General features: G+C 37.3%; 2 protein-coding genes across 3 annotated transcripts; one reads left to right on the top strand and one right to left on the bottom strand.

The window, feature by feature from the left end:
• The first annotated feature begins 452 nt into the window (after window positions 1-452).
• On the top strand, window positions 453-2117 carry LOC145000834 (cytochrome P450 76A2-like). The gene is made up of 2 exons (XM_078960118.1): window positions 453-1364; window positions 1434-2117. The coding sequence occupies exons 1-2, from the start codon at window positions 459-461 to the stop codon at window positions 2043-2045; spliced, it is 1518 nt and encodes a 505-aa protein (XP_078816244.1). The 5' UTR covers window positions 453-458; the 3' UTR covers window positions 2046-2117.
• Window positions 2118-17191: 15074 nt separating this feature from the next.
• Window positions 17192-19723, bottom strand: LOC144999868 (protein PSK SIMULATOR 3-like). 2 transcript variants are annotated; one of them, XM_078959027.1, is made up of 3 exons: window positions 19418-19723; window positions 17754-18946; window positions 17192-17684 (listed from the first exon to the last, which is right to left on the bottom strand). In XM_078959027.1, exons 2-3 carry the CDS (start codon window positions 18883-18885, stop codon window positions 17431-17433), a joined length of 1386 nt encoding a protein of 461 aa, XP_078815153.1. In that variant the 5' UTR covers window positions 18886-18946; window positions 19418-19723; the 3' UTR covers window positions 17192-17430. The 2 variants fall into 2 exon arrangements, with proteins under 2 accessions (XP_078815153.1, XP_078815152.1); XM_078959026.1 differs by having other exon boundaries at window positions 17192-18946.
• Between the last annotated feature and the right edge of the window lie 593 nt (window positions 19724-20316).

Raw genomic sequence — 20316 nt, forward strand, 5'->3', positions numbered from 1 at the left:
ATTAAAGTCATGTGTGACATTTTCTATTATTTTTTTAAGGATTTTTTTGGAACAACAAACTAATCTTATCACAACCTATGTTTCAAGCGAGACTTGAACCTATAACATTTCAAATGAGATTGTCATTCCTTACCGTTATACCAGATGCCATTTGATAATTTAAAGATTGTTTTTTCAGAAACTATTGAATTTTTTATTTATATAAAAAACAATATTTCTAATGAATCACTATGAAGTAAATGTGAGACATGTGGCAGCATCATGTTATAAAAAAAAATACTGTTATGTATTTTAGAAAGTAAAGTATGATATATCAAAAAAAAAAAAAAAAAAAAAACTTACTATAGATCAGCGTGTACTTCGGAATTTTTAATTAGTAGCCGGCCGACGGGGAAGACATTAATTGTCATTAAGATCTATAAATACATAAAATATATCAAAGAACGATCCAAAATACGATGGAGTTTAATTGGACTTTTGTTTTCGTTTCTTTCATAACTATTCTCTTTCTTCTTTACCTCCGAAAGAAATATGCCACAACCGGCGGAAAACGGCAACCACCAGCTCCACCAGGGTGGCCTGTGTTTGGTAACCTTTTCAATCTTGGTGCCATGCCACATAGAACTGTGGCCGGACTTGCCGCTGAATATGGTCCAGTCATTAGCTTAAAACTTGGCTCGGTGAACACAGTGGCGATCTTGAGTGCCAAGGCCGCCACTGAGTTTTTCAAGAACCATGATTTGACGTTCATGGAACGCACGATCACCGAGGCCAGTAAGTCTCACGGCTATGACAAATCTTCCTTAGCACTCGCTCCATACGGAATGTATTGGCGAGTGCTAAGGAAGATCTGTACAGTTGAGATGCTTGTGGCAAAAAGGATCAACGAGTCAATCGCTGTTAGGAGACGGTGCGTTGATGACATGTTAACTTGGATTGAAAAAGAAGCCGATTCAAGTGAAAGTGGGACCGGGATCCACGTTGCAAAGTTTGTGTTCCTCTCATCGTTTAACCTACTAGGCAACCTCATGCTCTCCCGCAACTTGGCAGGCCCGGATTCTAAACTTGCATCCGAGTTTTTTAATGTGATGATAGGGATGATGGAATGGGGCGGTCATCCGAATATATCGGATTTGTACCCGTGGCTGAAATGGTTCGATTTACAAGGGGTGAGAAAGAAAATGGACCGAGATGTTGGAAAAGCGATAGAAATAGCAACGGGGTGGGTAGAAGAGCGGGTGGAGGAGCGGAAAAATGGCGTCGATAGACATAAGGACTTTTTGGACGTGTTGTTGGACTACGAGGGCACCGGAAAAGATGAACTAGAGAAGATGTCGGAGAGGGATATCACTATTTTTATTTTGGTGAGTTTTTGACTATTAATTTGTTGGTGTTTCTAGTACTAATAGCGTATCTTTCTAATTTTTTTTCAGGAGATATTTCTGGCTGGGTCTGAAACAACTAGTAGTACGGTTGAATGGGCCCTAAGCGAGTTACTCAGGGCACCTGACAAAATGATACGGGCCAAACATGAGCTGAATTCAGTGATTGGCTCAAACGAAAAACTCGAAGAGAGTTCCATTGATAACCTTCCTTACCTACAAGCCATCATAAAGGAAACCCTACGTCTCCATGCTCCGATTCCATTTCTGGTCCCACGAAAGGCTGCCCACGACACTGACTTCATGGGATACCATATCCTAAAAGATACCCAATTGTTTGTGAATGCATGGGCCATAGGAAGGGACCCAGAATGTTGGGAAAACCCTAATTCATTTGAGCCCGAGAGGTTTTTGGGCTCAAAAGTTGACTACCGAGGTCAACACTTTGAACTCATACCATTTGGTGGAGGGAGAAGGATGTGTGTAGGGGTACCACTAGCGCACCGTGTGTTGCACCTTGTATTGGGTTCGTTGTTACACGAGTTTGATTGGGAGCTTGAAAGCCATGTGAAAGCCGAGACGCTGGACATGAATGATAAAATGGGAATTGTTGTTAGGAAACTGGAACCACTAATAGCGATACCCAAAAAGATTAAAAGTTAGTTTATATATAAGTTTGTTTATCGCTACATTATGAACTTTATTCAAGTAAATCTTCATGTATTGTGAAATTTATGTTAGGATTAAGGGCAAGAAATGATAAGTTGCGTGTTCTTTTTTATGATATAGTTTTCTTTTCATATTTCCTAGTAGAACATTATATTAAAAAAACATATTGAAATACAGCAAAGAATGTTTTTTTTTTTGTTACAATTGAAAATATTTTAGTAGTATAAAATTCTAATAAAAGAAGAGATCAAGAACAATGTTATAAATTTATAGCGATTGACAATAAAGAAAACATAAAAATGTGATTTATGATACAAAAATAAAAAGGACATTATATCAAACTTTTCTGCATTTCTCCATTATAATAATCTTATATAATAAATACCAATGACGAGCTTCGTGTGTAACTTCGTGGGGTAACTGCCCTCGGAAAAGATTGATAGCTAGCCAGTAGCCCAGTATGATCTTTTTGTACCCTTTGGAATATATGAACGCCAGAAGTGAAAATGATATTTTTTAAAAATAGGCGTCTTAAATGTCATCTCCCTATTATGTAGTGTAAATATAAATGTAAGTATGTAAACATTGGTTGTGGTAGTTATGTAGGTTTGGTCATATCCCCCTTTTAGTTTTATTCATCTTTTTATGCAATTATATCTTATCTGTTGCCTTCGTCTTAGCTTCTTGGCTCTTGCTAATCTAATCGTAGCCATTTAATTTTTCTATATAGTTTTATTAGCAGTATATATAACTGTCTTCCAAATATCAAGCAAGAAAATGAGATAACTGTCTTGTATAGTGATAAAACTTTCGATATTAAAGTATATAAACTTATAGCAACCTATTATGAGGTAGCGGTGGAGGATTATGTATCAAGAGATGATGGAAATTTTGATTTGGAAACAATTAAAAAGTGTTAGCAACAAAATTTTAAACTTGGTTATGTTAACTGTTTTATATATATATATATATATATATATATATATATATATATATATATATATATATATATATATATATATATATATATATATATATATATATATATATATATATTGTAGCACCATTCAAATTTAAGTTAATAATATATTGTTCAATAACCTTAATTGGGATAAATAAATTGGTAGAGATCGTAACTAGGCTTTCAAAAATATAAATAACATTGAACTCCGAGTTATAACGAAGAAGTTATGATCATTCGAAGATCTGCAACAAAATCGGTAAAATACTGTTAAGTATAAAATATGAAATTTCAATAAAATACGTTTCAACCTTAGGTATCTAAATGAAAGTTGTAGATATCATTAAACCGTAAACGTACACAAAATGAACGCCAAAATCTGACTTCGTATAAATAAGTTATGATTTTTCAAAGTTTCATACATAGCAATAGACAACTAAAAACTCGAAATAGAGATCGAGCAACTTTTAGCCAACACAATCTAAATGAGAATCGAAGATCTCGACAATAGTAGTTCAACGGTAAAAAGACAGACGAAAACGGACATCGGATGAAGAAGCTATGGTCTCGGGTTTGGGCTGCTCATTTCTCTTCTTCAGGCCACTTTACTCTGCGTTTAGCATCTTGAGACTACCCCGACGCCCCAGTTACACGTCAAGATCCCGATAAAGGCTCGAAGTTCCCGAGAAATAAATATTTTCCAGTCAAAGTACTGCCCGCGTGAAGCCCGATTTTTCACCAGAAACCCGTTGTTTCGTCAAGAACGATCCTTCCTAGAAACAAACCGCTACCCGATTCTCTACTTATCAAGTGATTTCATACCTCCATTTCTACGTTTTTAACTAATTTTAAATGCTTTTGAACACTTTACCCCGCCGGGGGGGGGGGGGGGGGGGGGGTACAAGTAAACACACGGTTAATCCCATGTAAAAACATCAATCTTTTGTTATACATTTCATGTTTTTTTTTATAACTATCATATGGATTTTTTTTTTAACATGCAAACATCTTAATTACACCACTTTACCCTCTCGGGATGAAACATGATTATAAATATTATAAGTTTTATTTATATGTTTGCATCATATCAAGGGTAACCATTTTTACTATAACATTCGTAAACATGTAGGAACATAGAAATCATTATTATGCCTTTGTCAACACTGTAGAAAAGGGTAATTATTTCAGAGACAAACATATTCATTTCTAATACGTGACTTAATTGAGAATCCGTGAGTCATTTCTCTTCACTATACCTATCAAGGTACCGCTAAAAAAGTCATGTTTTATAACCAGAATCTCCCGTCCGGAGAACGTGACAAGTGTGCATAGATCTATACGAGACTAATGATCATGCACCCTGACTGTTAGCTACAGTCCGCAGGACGACTAGTGTCATAATATTTCGACGCCTGAAGAACGTCGCTACAGGAAAATTATGATAGTACGGTTATGATAACTCACTGGATAGACAATTATTATGGTATTATGTTTTCATGGGGAAAGTGACTATAAATACGATCTTCTTATAGTGTTGTTTTATAATAAGACTATACATCATTCTTTTGAGCATGTCATAGTTGCTTACAACTTACGATCTTGGTCATTTGAGACTGCATTTCACTTTTAGGAAAATAAGGGATTTTCCTGGTTCAAATACATTCATTTTGTACAATAACGATTTACAACATCATCTTAGGAAAATAAGGGATTTTCCTGGTTCAAATACATACAGTTTATACATCGATCTTTCATACTCATTTCATACATCTAATAGAAAATAAGGGATTTTCTGGAAAACATACACGAACTTTCGAATGACATTCATTTTCTCAAAACACTTCTTATGAACTCACCAACTTAATTGTTGACACTTTTTCTTGAAATAACTTGTATTCTCAAGAAACCGCTAATAAGGGTTAACAACTACTTTTGGGGATTAACGCTCTGGCGTTAACATCATCTTTTGGAATTCATCATGCTGTATTTGAATTTTAAACATGTAATAGATACAATCATGTAAACGTTTCAAATATATGTTATGGTGATGTGTACTTTCTTTACTATTTAATTGTTGTGATATTGAATATGACGTCCTCCACCCCCGAACGTTTCTGCCGTTTTGGTTTGGGGGTGTGACTATATATATATATATATATATATATATATATATATATATATATATATATATATATATATTGTTTATAGTACTTTTATGTTGTAGTATTTTTTATTGTGTGTTCCATGTATTATTAGCCCACATTCTTAGCCCTTACCATTTTTGTATATATATATATATATATATATATATATATATATATATATATATATATATATATATATGTGGAATAATATTATTCAGGTAAAGGAAAACATTTGTCAACAACTATCCCTTATCCCTTCTCAAAACAACTTCCTCAAGCATATCACAGTGTTAGTTCATCCATGTCGCATCAACAACTTGGTCATCCTAATACTCAAGTCTTCCAACATTTACTTTCCAAAAAGTTTATATCGTGTAATAAAAAAGATCCTCGTATATTATGTCATGCTTGTCAACATGCCATGCTACTTTCCTATTTCATGTCATTCGTTATGATGTTTGGACTTCTCATTTAATAAGCCATAATGGAATAAAATATTATGTCATTTTTCTTGATCATTATTCTCATTTTGTGTGGGTATATCCATTGTGCAATAAATCTGATGTGTTTTTTAAATTTCCCCATTTTCGTGCATATGTCAATATCTAAATATTTCAATGTGATAATGGTAGAGAATTTGATAACAAACATTTTCACCATCTTTGCGCCACTAATGGTATTCACATGCGTTTCTCTTGCCCTTACACATCTCAACAAAATGGAAAATCCGAACGCATGCTTTGTACTCTAAATAACACTATTCGAACCTTTTGTTCCAAGCCCATCCTCAACCAACTTATTGGGTGGAATCCCTTCATATGGCCGCTCATTTCTTAAATATCCTTCCTTCCACCACCCTCAAACACGACACTCCATTTCACAAACTCTTCCACAAACACCCTTCATACACCCATCTTCATGTTTTTGGTTGCCTATGTTATCCTCACCTCAACAACACTAATAAACTTCAACCCCGATCCGTCCCATGCATCTTCCTTAGTTACCCTTTTACTCACAAAGGGTATCGGTGTCTCAATCTTCATACCAAAGAAATCATCATTTCCCATCATATTAGATTTGATGAATCTGGCTTTCCTTTATGTTCCATGACTCATCATCAATCTCCTGACTATGATTTATTAAATATTGAAGATTAATGAAACTGTTTCAATGATCCAACCATTCCCTCTCAATATTCTCTATCACATCCCGAACAAAATTCAACCACCATCGATAACTCCACCCAAAATATTGGCAACAATGTTGATAGCATTCCCTCCTAGTCTAATCTCGAGTCTTCTCCTTCTATTTCTAATTCGCCCCATCTCATGAACAATAATCCTCCATCAAACACTCCTCCCATTGTTCCTACTTCCACTCACACTCATCCTATGAAAACCAGTTCTCTCCATGGCATCTTCAAGCCCATTGAAAAACTAAATCTTCACACCTAGTTTTCTCAGTCTCTGCTTCCCCAAAACTATTCTCAATCCTTTCAAGATCGAAATTGGTACAACTCTATAACTGAAGAATTTAATTCACTTGTTTCTAATAAGACTTAGGTACTTGTGCCTCAACCTCTCGCTGCAAATGTTGTTAACTGTATTTGGATTTTTAAAAAGAAACATAATGCAGATTGATCTCTTGCTCGCTATAAGGCACAACTAGTTGCTAATGGTCATAGTCAATGGCCTGGTGTTAATTGGGATGAGACTTTTACCCCGATTGTGAAACCGGCTACTATCAGGACTATCCTCAGCCTGGCTATTTCACACCACTGGCCAGTTCACTAGTAGGATGTGGAAAATGCATTTCTCCATGGTCACTTATAGGAGATTGTTTACACGCATCACCCCTGGGTTTTCGTGATAGATCCCTACCAGATCATGTTTGCTTAGTTCAGAAGTTTGTATTTGGACTCAAGCAAGCACTGCGAGCATGGTATCATCGGGTTGCTTATAGTTTATTATAGGTTCCGGGTTCACTAGTAGCAAATCTGATTCTTCATTGTTCATCTACAGACAGAGTGATCATATTGCATACTTATTACTCTATGTTGATGATATCTTTTTGACTGTATCATCTTCCACTCTCCTACAGTCCGTCATCACCGTTCTTCATTCATAGTTTGCCATGACTGACGTAGGCACTCTGAACTATTCTCTAGGCATTACGGTAACTAGAGACAACCATGACATGTTCTTATCTTAGCAGAAGTATGCCACCGAGATTCTTAAGTGGGCTAAGATGCTTAATTACAAACCCGCCTACACTCCTGCTAACACATTAGCTAAGTCTGACAACACCAGACCTGTAACACCTAGATTCTGGTCGTTTGTTAATTTGGGATCGTGATCTGAAGATCGATTATCATAAGGCTTTGGTCTTTGAGGGAAGAAAGATTAAGACCTACTTGGATGTAGGTAATATAAGTTATGGGATCCAAGTACTCGATTCGTGTTTTGGAGTCAAAGGGGTAATATGGGAAGAAGTGATGTTTCGGGCTTCTTACGTGAATTAAGAATCTTAATTCGGTATGGTTTTAGTCAAAGTAGTATGATAGGTTTGTGGAGCTCTTCAATACCTTTCTGAGCATATAAAGATCGCTGGAATCAGAGTTGAAACGAAGAAGTTATAGCTATTTGAAGTTGAGTGGGATTTATGGATTTTCAATTTACATTGGGCGTACACAAGGTGTACGTAAGGTGTAAACCATTAAAAGGATCACATACATCTTTGAGTACATTGGGCGTACGTATGGAGTACATTGGGGGTACTCATCCAGAATCTAAACCCTAATTTTTAGGGTTTTGCCCCTATTTAAGCACCTTAAGTACCTTGAGGCCTCACCATTTCCAGCCTCCATCCTCCCAACACTAGTTTCAAAACCTTAATGTTTGAGAGCTTGTTTTGGACCTTTAAAGTGTTCTTGGTGCCTTGTAGAAGATGGAGAAGTTCATCATTGTGGATTGTTGTGGCTAGAGCTTGGATATCCATGACTTTTATCATATTTGCAAGCTTCCAGAGGCATAAAGCTTCAAACTTTATGGCTCTTTAGTGTAGATCTAGTTTTGGGTTATGTTTTGAGCATGTTTTGGTCCCATGGCTTGGATCTTGTGAGTAGAAGTTACTCCAGAACCTTTGAGCCTCATTTCTAGTCATTTTTAAGGTCATTAAGTCATAAAAATTGAATCTTGATGGATATAATTCTTCTATGCATGAGTTAGTGGTCCTTTGGTAAAGTTATGAATCCAAAGTTATAAAGTCAGGAAATTTATGACTTAAGATGTCCCTTAGAGTTAGGTCTGAGAGTTGGGCATTGGGTCTTAAATTATTAAGATTTAGAAAGTTGTTTTGGCCTCAGCTAGAGTACGTTGTGCGTATCTCTCTGGTACGTTAATGAGTCTCGACCTACTTCTTTTTTGGTGATCAACCAGTATGCGGGGCGTATATGTGGAGTACGTTGAGCATACTCCCAAATGCATATGTGGTCCATTTTTGGGTCTTAGGTCATTAGGAGTTTTGGGTCATGATTGTTAGGTTAAGTATGGGAAGGGTAAAAGGGGCTTTTTACCCTTATTAAGTTTGAATAAAAATTGGACCCTTGGTAATGGGTTACTACCTTAATTATTGATTAGGAATGATTTAGGATATGTTCAGCATGAGGAGCCCTTATAGCAGTCGTATGCGTGTGATTCAGTTATCTTCAGTTCGAGGTGAGTCTCTTCACTGTACCCGTGGGTTGAAGGCACTAAGTCAGCCCACTAGGGTGAGTTATGTAGAATGCTAGTTGTCTTTTTGACTCTTGCATTGTATGTTGGGTTGGGCCTATTAGCATGATATAGGGTTGGGCCCATTTATATGAGTGGACAGGTCTCATCGTATGTTGGGGCTAGGCCCATTGTATGACGGGCTAGGTCCATTTGTAAGTAGGGTTGGGCCTATTAACTAGGAAGGGTTATGCCCATTATTATAGGTTGGGCCCAATACACGAGGGCTAAGCCTAATGATATGTATAGTATGTGGTATTTTGGGAACTCACTAATCTTTGTGCTTAGTTATGTGTTTATGGTTTCAGGTACTTCCTGTTGCAAAAGGGAAGGGCCTGGCGTGACTGTACAACATCCCTAGTGTTTTCCACATTGGCTATTTATGACATAAAATCTGATGATAAAATGATTTAATTATTGTAACTTGTTTTGGAACACCAAAATTGTATGGTTTAAGTGTTTTTAAAATGCAAATTTTACTCTGAATTTTTGGGACGTTACAAGTTGGTATCAGAGCCTTGGTTTGAGGGATTCAGACACACTTTCAGGTGTAACTGAAATTAAACTAAGGATTTGGTAATCTTTTGAACGAAAACAAGTTTCTAAAAAGATTTTCATAATTAAAAAGGGGGTGTGATATGTGCAATTAACCGAGCTCAAGTAAGTGATTCCTAGAATACTTATGGATGTTGATATATTTTATGATATGGAATGCATGCATGCTAGGATAAGGCTAAGGATACCTTCAGGAATTGCATGATAGATTCGCCTGATTTGTGAGGGCTTGTAGCCTAGGAGGATTTGGATGTTATGCTAGATTTGGAATCTATATTGGTGGAAGTGATTGTTAAGTGTATGCTTTAAAAATTGTATATGTTAGGATCATATAGCCCTAGAATGACTGATTTAGCCTTATTTTCTGTTCCTTGTTTGGTTGTGGTCCTAGGGTAGAATCATTTATTCAACAGTCTATTTGATCCAATATTGTGTATAATTTGCATGCATAAGGCAACCAACAGTAGCGTGGTAGTTCCTTGCATGGTAGTAGCAAGTGAGTTTTAGATGCCTTTTTGATTGATTTGTGGTTTGGAGTGTTACTGTACGAATGTTGTTTGCTTTGTGCTTTGTGGGACTCTTGTGGATGTGAGTTAACTATTAAGTGAATACATTAACTTACATGCTGAAAAGGTTAAATAATCTCAGAGTGACTGATTTGGCCCTATTACACAACTCTCATTTGAGTCCAACCGTTGTAGGGATGCATCTTTTACTCAAAGGATTATCTACGATTTGTTGCATGTAATTGTATTCATGAAGTAGTTAACTGACATTAGTGGGAGTTCTCCAGCAGCTGATGGCATGGTGAGGCCAGGAACCTAGGAGAGCTTTGGAAGTGTTTTAGTGGGTTAGGATGCGCTGCTTTGTAGGGTACTTGGACTTCCAGTTTTAGAAGGCGACTTGGAGGATTCGGGATAATTCTTGGGGAGAGTATGGATAGGCATGGAAGGTTGTATTGGGCCCTTACTACTAAAAGCACAAGATCCGTACTCGAATCGAGGAAAGTCACAGAGATTATAGGAAGCCTGTACGATGAGGATTCTTTGGGTATTATATGATCAATTGTGTGATTTCTTTTCAATATGATGATGAGCATGGGTAGAGGAGGTTCTGGTTCTGGTTTAGGCATGTGTTGGTACTGAGCCGTTTAAGGAGTGAATGTGGGAGTTCATCTCGTCAGCGATCACCCATGATATTTTGCAGTAGACTCCTGTGATCTTTGGTTCGGTCAAGGCGGGGATTATGGGGATTATGAATGAGCATATAGGCGCATTCCGTACTAAGAGTGTGGCTATTATGGGAGCTCACACTTTGTCCTTCCGCGAGTTCCGTGCTTATGGAGCTCCCAAATTCTTTGGGGATAAGTATCCTATTGCTAGTAGGTGGTGGTTAGCGGACATAGTGAACGCTTTACGGACAAGCTTCTACCCCATGGGGACGAAGGTCATATTTTCATTTTGTCTTCTGAAAGATAGAGCTCGTGTCTGGTAGGAGGAAATAAATTTCTCTTTGGTAGGAGAAGCTATTGAGATAATGACTTGGGATGAGGTTGTGACCTGGTTTAGGTTAGAGTTTGAACTAGCTATCGAGGTATAGCAGTTGGCGAGGGAGTTTTAGGACCTAGGACCTTCGCCAGACGACCGAGACTGTGGCGGAGATCAATGCCAAATTCAGGAAAAGGGATTTATTAGTTCCACAGTACGATGCGGATGAGGAGATGGAGAAGACAAGGTACAATAATATGTTGATGGATGATATTAAGGAATATGTGAGCATACCCAGCTGCAAGACACTTAAGGATATGATTGCTAGATCCCAGGAACGGGAGATTGATTTGGAGCACATCGGGAAAAAGGAAGACATATTAGGTATGGACAGTTGTGGGTCTTGCGAAGAGGCCAAAGACTCAGGATTCGTGAGTAGGAGGCCATCAGGGTTGGGTTTGGTGTGCCAAGTGTGAGAGAACTCATGAGGAGAGCTATCAAAAGACATGAAGGGGATGTTTCAGTTGCGGTTAGATGGATCATTTCAGTAGAGATTGTCCTCGGGGATCGGTTTCGATGTGTTTTCACTGCAATCAGGTGGGCCACAAGAAGGTCCACTGTCTGAGGTTAATGAGTGGAGTAGTGAAAGCACCTGCTCCAGTTACTTTGAGGATTATTAATGTCTGCGAGGGAAGGGTAGAGGTTCCAACAGTAAGAGGTCGAGCATTGCAGTTGCAGGCATGGGAGAACAAAGTTTCATCAGACGCTATTGCATGTATGTTCCATTTTCATTTTCTTCACACCATATCATTATATATATATATATATATATATATATATATATATATGCTTTTAAATCATGCATTTGTGTTTGTAAGACATTATTTCCGGTTTAGTTTCTATATGATTGCCTGCTTATTATTATCAAGGGTCGTCATATGCCATTTTGCATACTGAGAGCCATGAGTGGATCACATCTTGTTGAGATAGATTGAGGTTGTCAGCTATTATGGTATGGACCCTTGTTGGTAGTGAGATAGGGGTCCTTCTTGGAGGAATCAATAGTCAACTTTGATGTGTTAATTCAACACAATGGGTCAGCAAGAGTTGTAGTGCAGGTACATTTGATTACTGAATTTCAAGATAGTGTAAGGTGTAAGGGATTGGTCAGAACGCGATTAAAGGGGTTTGCCTCCAAGTTCATATTTTTGGGATTGTAAATGTGGTCCGAGCATCAGAAGCTTCCCAAGAGGATCTCATGGAAGTTGGTCGTTCCCTTATAGGAAAATGAAATTAGAGTTCAAAGGTGCTTGTATCGCTCCAGATGGACGACCATCGACTATGGAAAAGCTCTTTGACCTGATCGCTACCGCTAGTAAGGTGAGAGCAATAGTGAGTGAGTAACGATTTTGGTCGCATAATTTTGTTCAGACGTTGGGATCGTCGAGGAATATAAACTATATTCGTTAGAGATGTTCTAAGTGCGTCGATCTTTCAGAAAGTGGGTTGTTGGATTAGTGATCCGTCTATTCCGGTAAAGGGTTTAACATTCGTTGTCATTAGCTAGGTTGGAAGAGCGTAGTTGAATCCAAGTAGGGAGAACTGTTGGGATTATTGGGAATAATTCCAGGTACAGAAAAAGGAAGAATTCCATACGCTAGTCAAGTGGAGAGCTAGTTCTAGTTACGTTGTGGATTGACGTTTGCACAATAAATGGGGGTGTTGTCAGACTACAATGTAGTTGTAGCATACACTAGGTTGATAGGTTGTCAGCGCTACTTGAATTCAACTCCACTCGAATGAGATAAGCCATTGCATAAGTGGTGGTTGGGCTGTTGGAGGATCACAACGCATGCATGGGTCAATTCAGATCATTTTGTTGGTCCACAACTCCTTATTGGGAATGAGGGTATTTGGATTTATGGCAATGTTCTATATTTGTATGGCCCTCGAGGAGTGAGACTCGTGGGCGAGGCCCGTTCAATTATGTAGATTGGGTGAGACCCGTGGCCGAGGCCAATTTGGTTATGGCAGTAGGGGTGAAACCCGATAGAAATTGGTTTGATTAAGGTGTTGGATCACGCTTAGAGTAATATAACTATTTGATCGACAGATGGAATCCGTGTGGTATTTAGGTTCAGGTAGCTTGTAGCAGTTAGACTCATGCGCGAAGTCTCATGGGGTGACCCTGTGTGAGATGGTCGGATGTCGTAGACGGTAGAGGATTTTGTATCCCAACTTAGTAGAAGGTCCTTTCGGCAGCAATAAATGGTTAGGGATTCTATTTTCTGGTGGTTTCAGCAAGATAATTCAAGCTCGGAAGAGTTTCGTTTGGTTGAGTTGTGAAGTGGTGTGGTATTGACTGCGTATCATAATGGTTTTGTAGGTCAGGAAGTCAGACAAGTTATTGGATTTCTGAATTATTAGGAAAAGTAGTGATGGTTACTCTTCATAAGTTAAAATTAGTTTGGCAATGCTCGTTTCTTCATCAGGGTTTATGTTTTCTGCTATCGTTGGGGTTTTGATTACATTATTGGAAGAACAATCATCGGTATGAGGCGACATCACAACCCTATTTGTATTTCAGCAAAATTCTATCTAGATTGGATAGTGTGGTAGAAGAGGTAGTAAGGTATGATTTTGAGGACAATATCTAATTTAAGTGGGGAGGGGGTTGTAACACCATGTTTTAGGTTGTTTCTTAATTTGGGGCCACGATCCGAAGATCGATTATCATAAGGCTTTGGGCTTTGAGGGAAGAAAGCTTTAGACCCATTTGGATGTGGGTAATATAGATTATGTGATCCAAGCCCTCGATACGTGTTTTGGAGTCAAAGGGGTAATATGAGAATAAGTGATGTTTCAGGCTTCTTGCGTAAATTAAGAATCTTAGTTCGATGTGGTTTTAGTCAAAGTAATGTGATAGGTTTGTGGGGATCTTCTATACCTTTCTGAGCATATAAAGATCGCCAGGATCGAATTTGAAACAAAGAAGCTATTGCTATTTGAAGTTGAGTGGGATTTATGGATTTTCGATTTACGATGGGCGTACACAAGGTGTACTATTTGTGTAAATCATTATAAGGATTATGGGAATCTTTGAGTATGTTGGGCGTACATATGGAGTACGCTAGTCATACTCATCCAGACCCAAACCCTAATTTTTAGGGTTATGCCCGTATTTAAGCACCTTAAGTCTCTTGAGGCCTCCCCATTTTTAGCCTCCATCATCCCCAACCCTAGTTTCAGAACCCTAATATTTGAGAGCTGGTTTTGGACCTTTAAAATGTTCTTGGTGCCTTATAGGAGAAGGAGAAGTTCATCCTTATGGATTATTGTGGCTAGAGCTTGGAGATCTAGGACTTATATCATCTTTCCAAGCTTCTGGAGGTATAAAGTTTCAAACTTTATGGCTCTTTAGTGTAGATCTAGTTTTAGGTTATGTTTTGAGCATGTTTTGGTCCCATGGATTGGATCTTGTGAGTATAAGTTACTCCAAAAACTTTGGGCCTCATTTCTAGTCATTTTTGAGGTCATTAAGTCATAAAAATTGAATCTTCATGGGTATAACTCTTCTATGCATGAGTTAGTGTTCCTTTGGTGAAGTTATGAATCTAGGACTCCATTAAGCCATGCAAAGTCATAAATTAAGGAAAATTATGAATTAAGACGTCCCTTAGAGTCAAATATGAGAGTTGGGCATTAGGTCTTCAGGTATTAAGAGCTTAGAAAGTTGGTTTGGCCTCAACTAGAGTAGGTTGGTCGTACCTCTCGGGTATGCTACGCGTAATGGGTCTCGACTGACTTCCTTTTCGGTGATCAGCCAGTACACGGGGCATATGTGTGGAGTACACTAGTCATAATCCCAGATGCATATTTGGTCCCTTTTTGGGCCTTGGGTTGGGCCATGATTTTTGGGTCAAATATGGGAAGGGTAAAGGGGATCTTTTACACTTATTAAGTTAGAATAAGAATTTGACCCTTGGTAATGGGTTATTACCTTAATTATTGATCAAGAATGATTTTGGATATGCTTAGTGTTACGAGCCCTTGTACCAGCCTTGTGCGTGTGATTCAGTTATCTTCAATTGGAGGTGAGTCTCTTCAGTGTACTTGTGGGTTGAAGGCACCAATGTTGGCCCACTAGGAGGAGTTATATAGAATGCTAGCTGTCTTTGTGACTCTTGCATTGTGTGTTGGGCTGGGCCCATTAGCATACGTATAGGGTTGGGCCCATTTGCATGAGTGGGTTGGGCCCATTGTATGTCGGGATAGGCTCATTTGTATGTAGGGCGAGCCCATTGATTAGGAAGGGTTAGGCCTATTATTATGGGTTGGGTCTAATGTATGGGTTAGGCCCAATGATATGTATGGTATGTGGTATTTTAAGGAACTCACTAAGTTTTGTGCTTACAATTATGTGTTTATGGTTTCAGGTAATTCTGGTTGCAAAGGGAAGGACTTGACGTGACTGCACAACATCCCCCAACGAATTCCGGATTGGCTATTTATGACTTATACTCTGATGATAAAATATTTAATTACTGTAACTGGTTTTGGAACAACTCAATTGTATGGCTTAAGTGTTTTTAAAATGAAAATTTTACTTTGAATTTTTTGGACGTTAAAGGACCTCCTGTCACTCATCCGACACTCTACAAGAGTCTTGTAGGGGCTCTTCAACAACTTAGTTTCACAACACTTGGCATCACTTATGCGGTTCAGTAGGCTTGCATTTACATGCATGCTCCTCGAGAGCCTAACTTCACCGCTCTCAAGCGCATTTTGCGCTATATTCGTGGTACTATTGATCATGGCCTACAACTTTTTGCTTCCCAATCTTGTGGTCTGATTGCTTACTCTGATGCCGATTGGGCTGGCTGCCCCTCTACACGCCGCTCGACTTCTGGTTACTGTGTTTTCATGGGTCAAAACCTTCTCTCTTGGTCTTCCAAGAGACAGGGTACCATTTCCAGGTCCCGTGTCGAGGCTGAATATCAGCGCATTGCAAACGCGGTTGTTGAGAACTGTTGGATGTGCAACCTGCTTCATGAGCTTCACTATCCACCACTTTCTACTGCGCTTGTATACTGTGATAACATTAGTGCCGTTTACTTGTCCAACATTCCAGTTCAACATCAACACACAAAACACATAGAGATCGACATTCATTTTGTGTGAGACAAAGTCGCTATAGGTCAGATTTGTGTATTACATGTCCTATCCTCGTCTCATTATGCTAATATCTTCACCAAAGGGCTCCCTTCGACTTTGTTTCTTGACTTCAGATCCAGTCTGAACGTCCGTTCTAGACCTCCCGTTCTGACTGCGCGGGGGGGGGGGGGGGGGGGGGGGGGGGGATGTTAGTCGTATATATGTTTTGTGTATAGTACTTTTATGTCGTAGTATTTTTTCATTGTGTGACTCATGTATTATTAGCCCACATTCTTAGACCTTATCATTTTTGTATATATATATATATATATATATATATATATATATATATATATATATATATATATATATATATATATATATATATATATATATATATATATATATATATATATATATATATATATATATATATTTGGTGGAATAATATTATTCAGTCAAGGGAAACCATTTGTCAAGGGGATATGAAAGATCTGAAAGTATTTTCTATGAATCTAAAGCACCCAAAGTTGTGTGTACAAGTGTGCCTATATGTGTTCACGCACAAGCAACTGAGCATGAACGTGCATATGCAATTTGTTATACTTTTTCTTTAGTCTTATGTAATATAAATTAATATCAATCAAATGTTATTTACCAAATGGTTTATGGACAATTGGTAGTAGCGGGTAAATTGTAAATGTGTCATTGGTTGAGGATTATGTGATGGACAAATATGTAGATTTAAGACTAAGATTAGGGTTGTGTGGGTTAACATTTTTTTTAAGTAAAATGTCATCTGAAAAACTAGTTTAACAGTAATATTGAGTTATATAGGGACTATGTTGGTTTTTTCCGGTTTGGTATAGGGCAAATTGGTCAGTATATCAATATTAAGATGTGAGGGGTTAGATATAACGATTCAAGGATGAAAATCGCAACAAAATCCAAAATTGGAGTGAAACCTTTTATGTGGGTCACTCTAAAGTTTACTTAAGTAAATTCTAATGAATTTTGGAATCATGTTTTTATTTATGTTGTACTTCAAGTATTGGATAATACAAAGACATCCCAAGAAACCACAAATATCTTACATTATGAACATTATTTACAAGGAAAATAACATAAACCTGCATTTATAAGTACATGGGAACCACCCATTTTATCCTCAAACTCACCAGCTTACTCTTTCAAGAAGAGCGACTATGGTAATAATGAGATATAATGAGTAATTACCCACATTTGTTTCTACAAAAAGAAATATATCAAACTACAAGAAGAAAAGAGAGTAAACAGGTTTTATGCTCATCATGCAGACCCCATTAATGATTTGTCAATGATTTCTTGACTAAACCTCCAAACATGATGAAGCCCCACAAGAAGTTCTGTAATTGCAATTTCACTTGTTGCTTGATCTGCATAATGTAATGTCTGAACAAGAAGCACTTGTCCCTTTGAACCCATAGGTTGCTTCTCAAAATTTCTCTCAGAATACCATTTTATCATGTTATGAGCAAGTGGAGATAACCAATCAAGAATCCTTTTCAATGATGATCTCCAATCTGATGCAACACGATGATCAATTTTTTTTGAGGAAAGAAAAAGTTTTTGTCTTAATGAGTTTTTGATACCTGTGGTCAACATATCATACAAGTCTTCTCTTGCATCGGGTCTCAAATAACGAGGAGACATCGCTAAATTCTCAATAAATATGATAATATTTGCATAACGTAAAGCTAAAGCATTGTCACCAAGGGTCGGTTCTTGACCTTTCAACAATCTTTTAGCTTTCTTGATTGGGTCAAAAGCGTCATTTTGAAAAATACCTTTGACCCTGATGGAATTAGGGTTATAACTTCTTGACGTCGTGCATCCAATATGAGCCGGTTTTTGTGATTTAATTGATGGGTATCTTGCACAGATGATAGGAGAGTAACAAGTTTGAGGATTTGGTGTATGTCTAAGATTTGACATGGATCTACTTGAAGAAGTTTCAGATGGGTAGACCGAAGCTCCTGCAAGGGTAGAAATGGAATACTTGCGAACAAAACAACCATCTCTTCCCATTTCGGTTGTAATTCCGAAAACGACCTTGATCCTTTCGACTATTGTGAAAAGAGATCTAAGCAATAGTCGGACAATATAGTCAAAGGTCCGAACCCATGGTGACATGTCACGTAACCCATTTACTTCCTCACGTTGCCACATCACCTTCTGGTGGAACTCAAGAAGTTGACTTTGATTGACACCGTTTGACTGCATTTTTTTTAGTCTGGTTTCTAAATCAGACAATATTTCAAGTTCTTCATGCAACTGTGACATAACATTAGCAAATTTCTTCATCTTTTTAACCCTTTTCTCCATTTTCTTCAACCTATATTCCCATCCACACCATTTGAGATTAATCTCAAATGGGTTGTGGAAAACATGGTCAAGATTATGATACATGGGGTCCACACACTTCTTTCCAAGCCTAGCCACTGAGATTGATACACCCTTTAAGTTATCAATGATTTCTGATAGGGCAAGATCGATAAGGTAAGAATGATCATCTGAAATAAGTGTACGGATGCCAAGTGAATATCTGAGTTCTTCTTTTAGTCTTGACACGTGTCTGTCAGTTAGGCAGTGCCATAAATTTGCTACTTTACACATCAATCTTGAGACTTCGAATGATAAGATTCCAATCATTGGGTTTTCAGCCTCCAATCCCTTGTTTTTATGTGAAGTCTTGAGAATTGTAAACCAAGATGAGTCGTTCATTTTCTTGATTTCTAAAGAAATACGTGATGATGATGATGATGATGATATATGCTCACTAGTTCTGTTACAAAAACAATAATAAAAATCAATAATTGGTAACGAAGACCATGGGTTAAACACCGCATAACAAAAAATCTTTGCAATTAGCTGAGGAATTCAAGATCACTGTTACTCTAACACATTTCATATGTTCCTTTTATTGTTCCTGTAATTTGCAATTGATAAATCAATTCCCCTCGAGATTGGTGAACGGAATAAATTGCAAAGAGTGGTTTTCACGAAACAATTAAGCAAGAATACAACTAATTTCATATCAATACTAAGCTTCAAACACTTTTTTTCATTTGTTAGCCCATTAAGTACTACAACTAAGGGAACAATTGTGTGCAACAGACTCGAAACAGTTTTGGCACTGAAAGTGGAAGGAATAGAATCAAACACATAGAACGTATAATCATGTTCTCCGATTAAGACCAACATACAGATTTAATGCAGAAAACTAACATCAAATTTTCTGCATTTAAAAACTCACCAAGAATACCCAAAGCCAATCGAAAGAGCATTGACAGACAAATGTTTGAGGTAGAGTTTTTATGGCAGTTATGGACATTTTGTCTAGAGAAAATCGGGAAATCCGAAGGGTTGATTCTTGGATGCAGCAAGTAGCCACTTCGTGCCAAACTATGTAGGAAAGGTGTTGAATTTTGGAAGGTGACCTATGGATTGCGTTATTTGTTCAGAAATATACAATAACAAGGGATGAAAATCCACAACTGTTCCTTGGTTTCAACAAGATTGCTACGTCAGATATGCTGTGGTATCCCACAAAGTAAAACGAAATTTCTCATCTTGTCTACTACGATAAATCTCCCAATTTAATATATAGTGTTTTTAAAAAAAAAAAGACGGGAAAATTTACATTAACTTTTTTTTTTTTTTTTTTTTTTAAATTATTATTATTATTTATCATTTTGCTGATTATCAAACATAAATTAATAATTCCAATAAAATGATAAACTGTTATTCACTAAAATTATATAAAAAAAAAAAACAATATTTCAAGATATTCATATCTTTTGGGGATCATGACCATTAATCCCGCAAAAAACAGCCACACAATTTGCGTGAACTATATTTTCTAAATACTTATGCCGTGGTTATCTTGATGTATCAACTACTTGTTCCGCTAAATAGTAGAGTTGATTAATGAAAATGGCGATAACAGATTTTTGGTAACGTATAATTGAACAAGTTAACATATAATACACATAAAAAATAAATAACATAAAAGAGTATTTAAAAGAATGTGTTTCTATAACTAATTAAGAGGTATATTTGGAAAATTTTAAAAAAAGCTACTCTATGTAGCTTTTTAAAAAGCTAGCTGATAAGCTACTTTTTGGCTTACCAAACATGACAATTTAAAAAAAA

Source organism: Lactuca saligna, chromosome 6 (assembly GCF_052625555.1).
Source record: "Lactuca saligna cultivar CGN05327 chromosome 6, ASM5262555v1, whole genome shotgun sequence".
Classification (NCBI taxonomy): domain Eukaryota; kingdom Viridiplantae; phylum Streptophyta; class Magnoliopsida; order Asterales; family Asteraceae; genus Lactuca; species Lactuca saligna.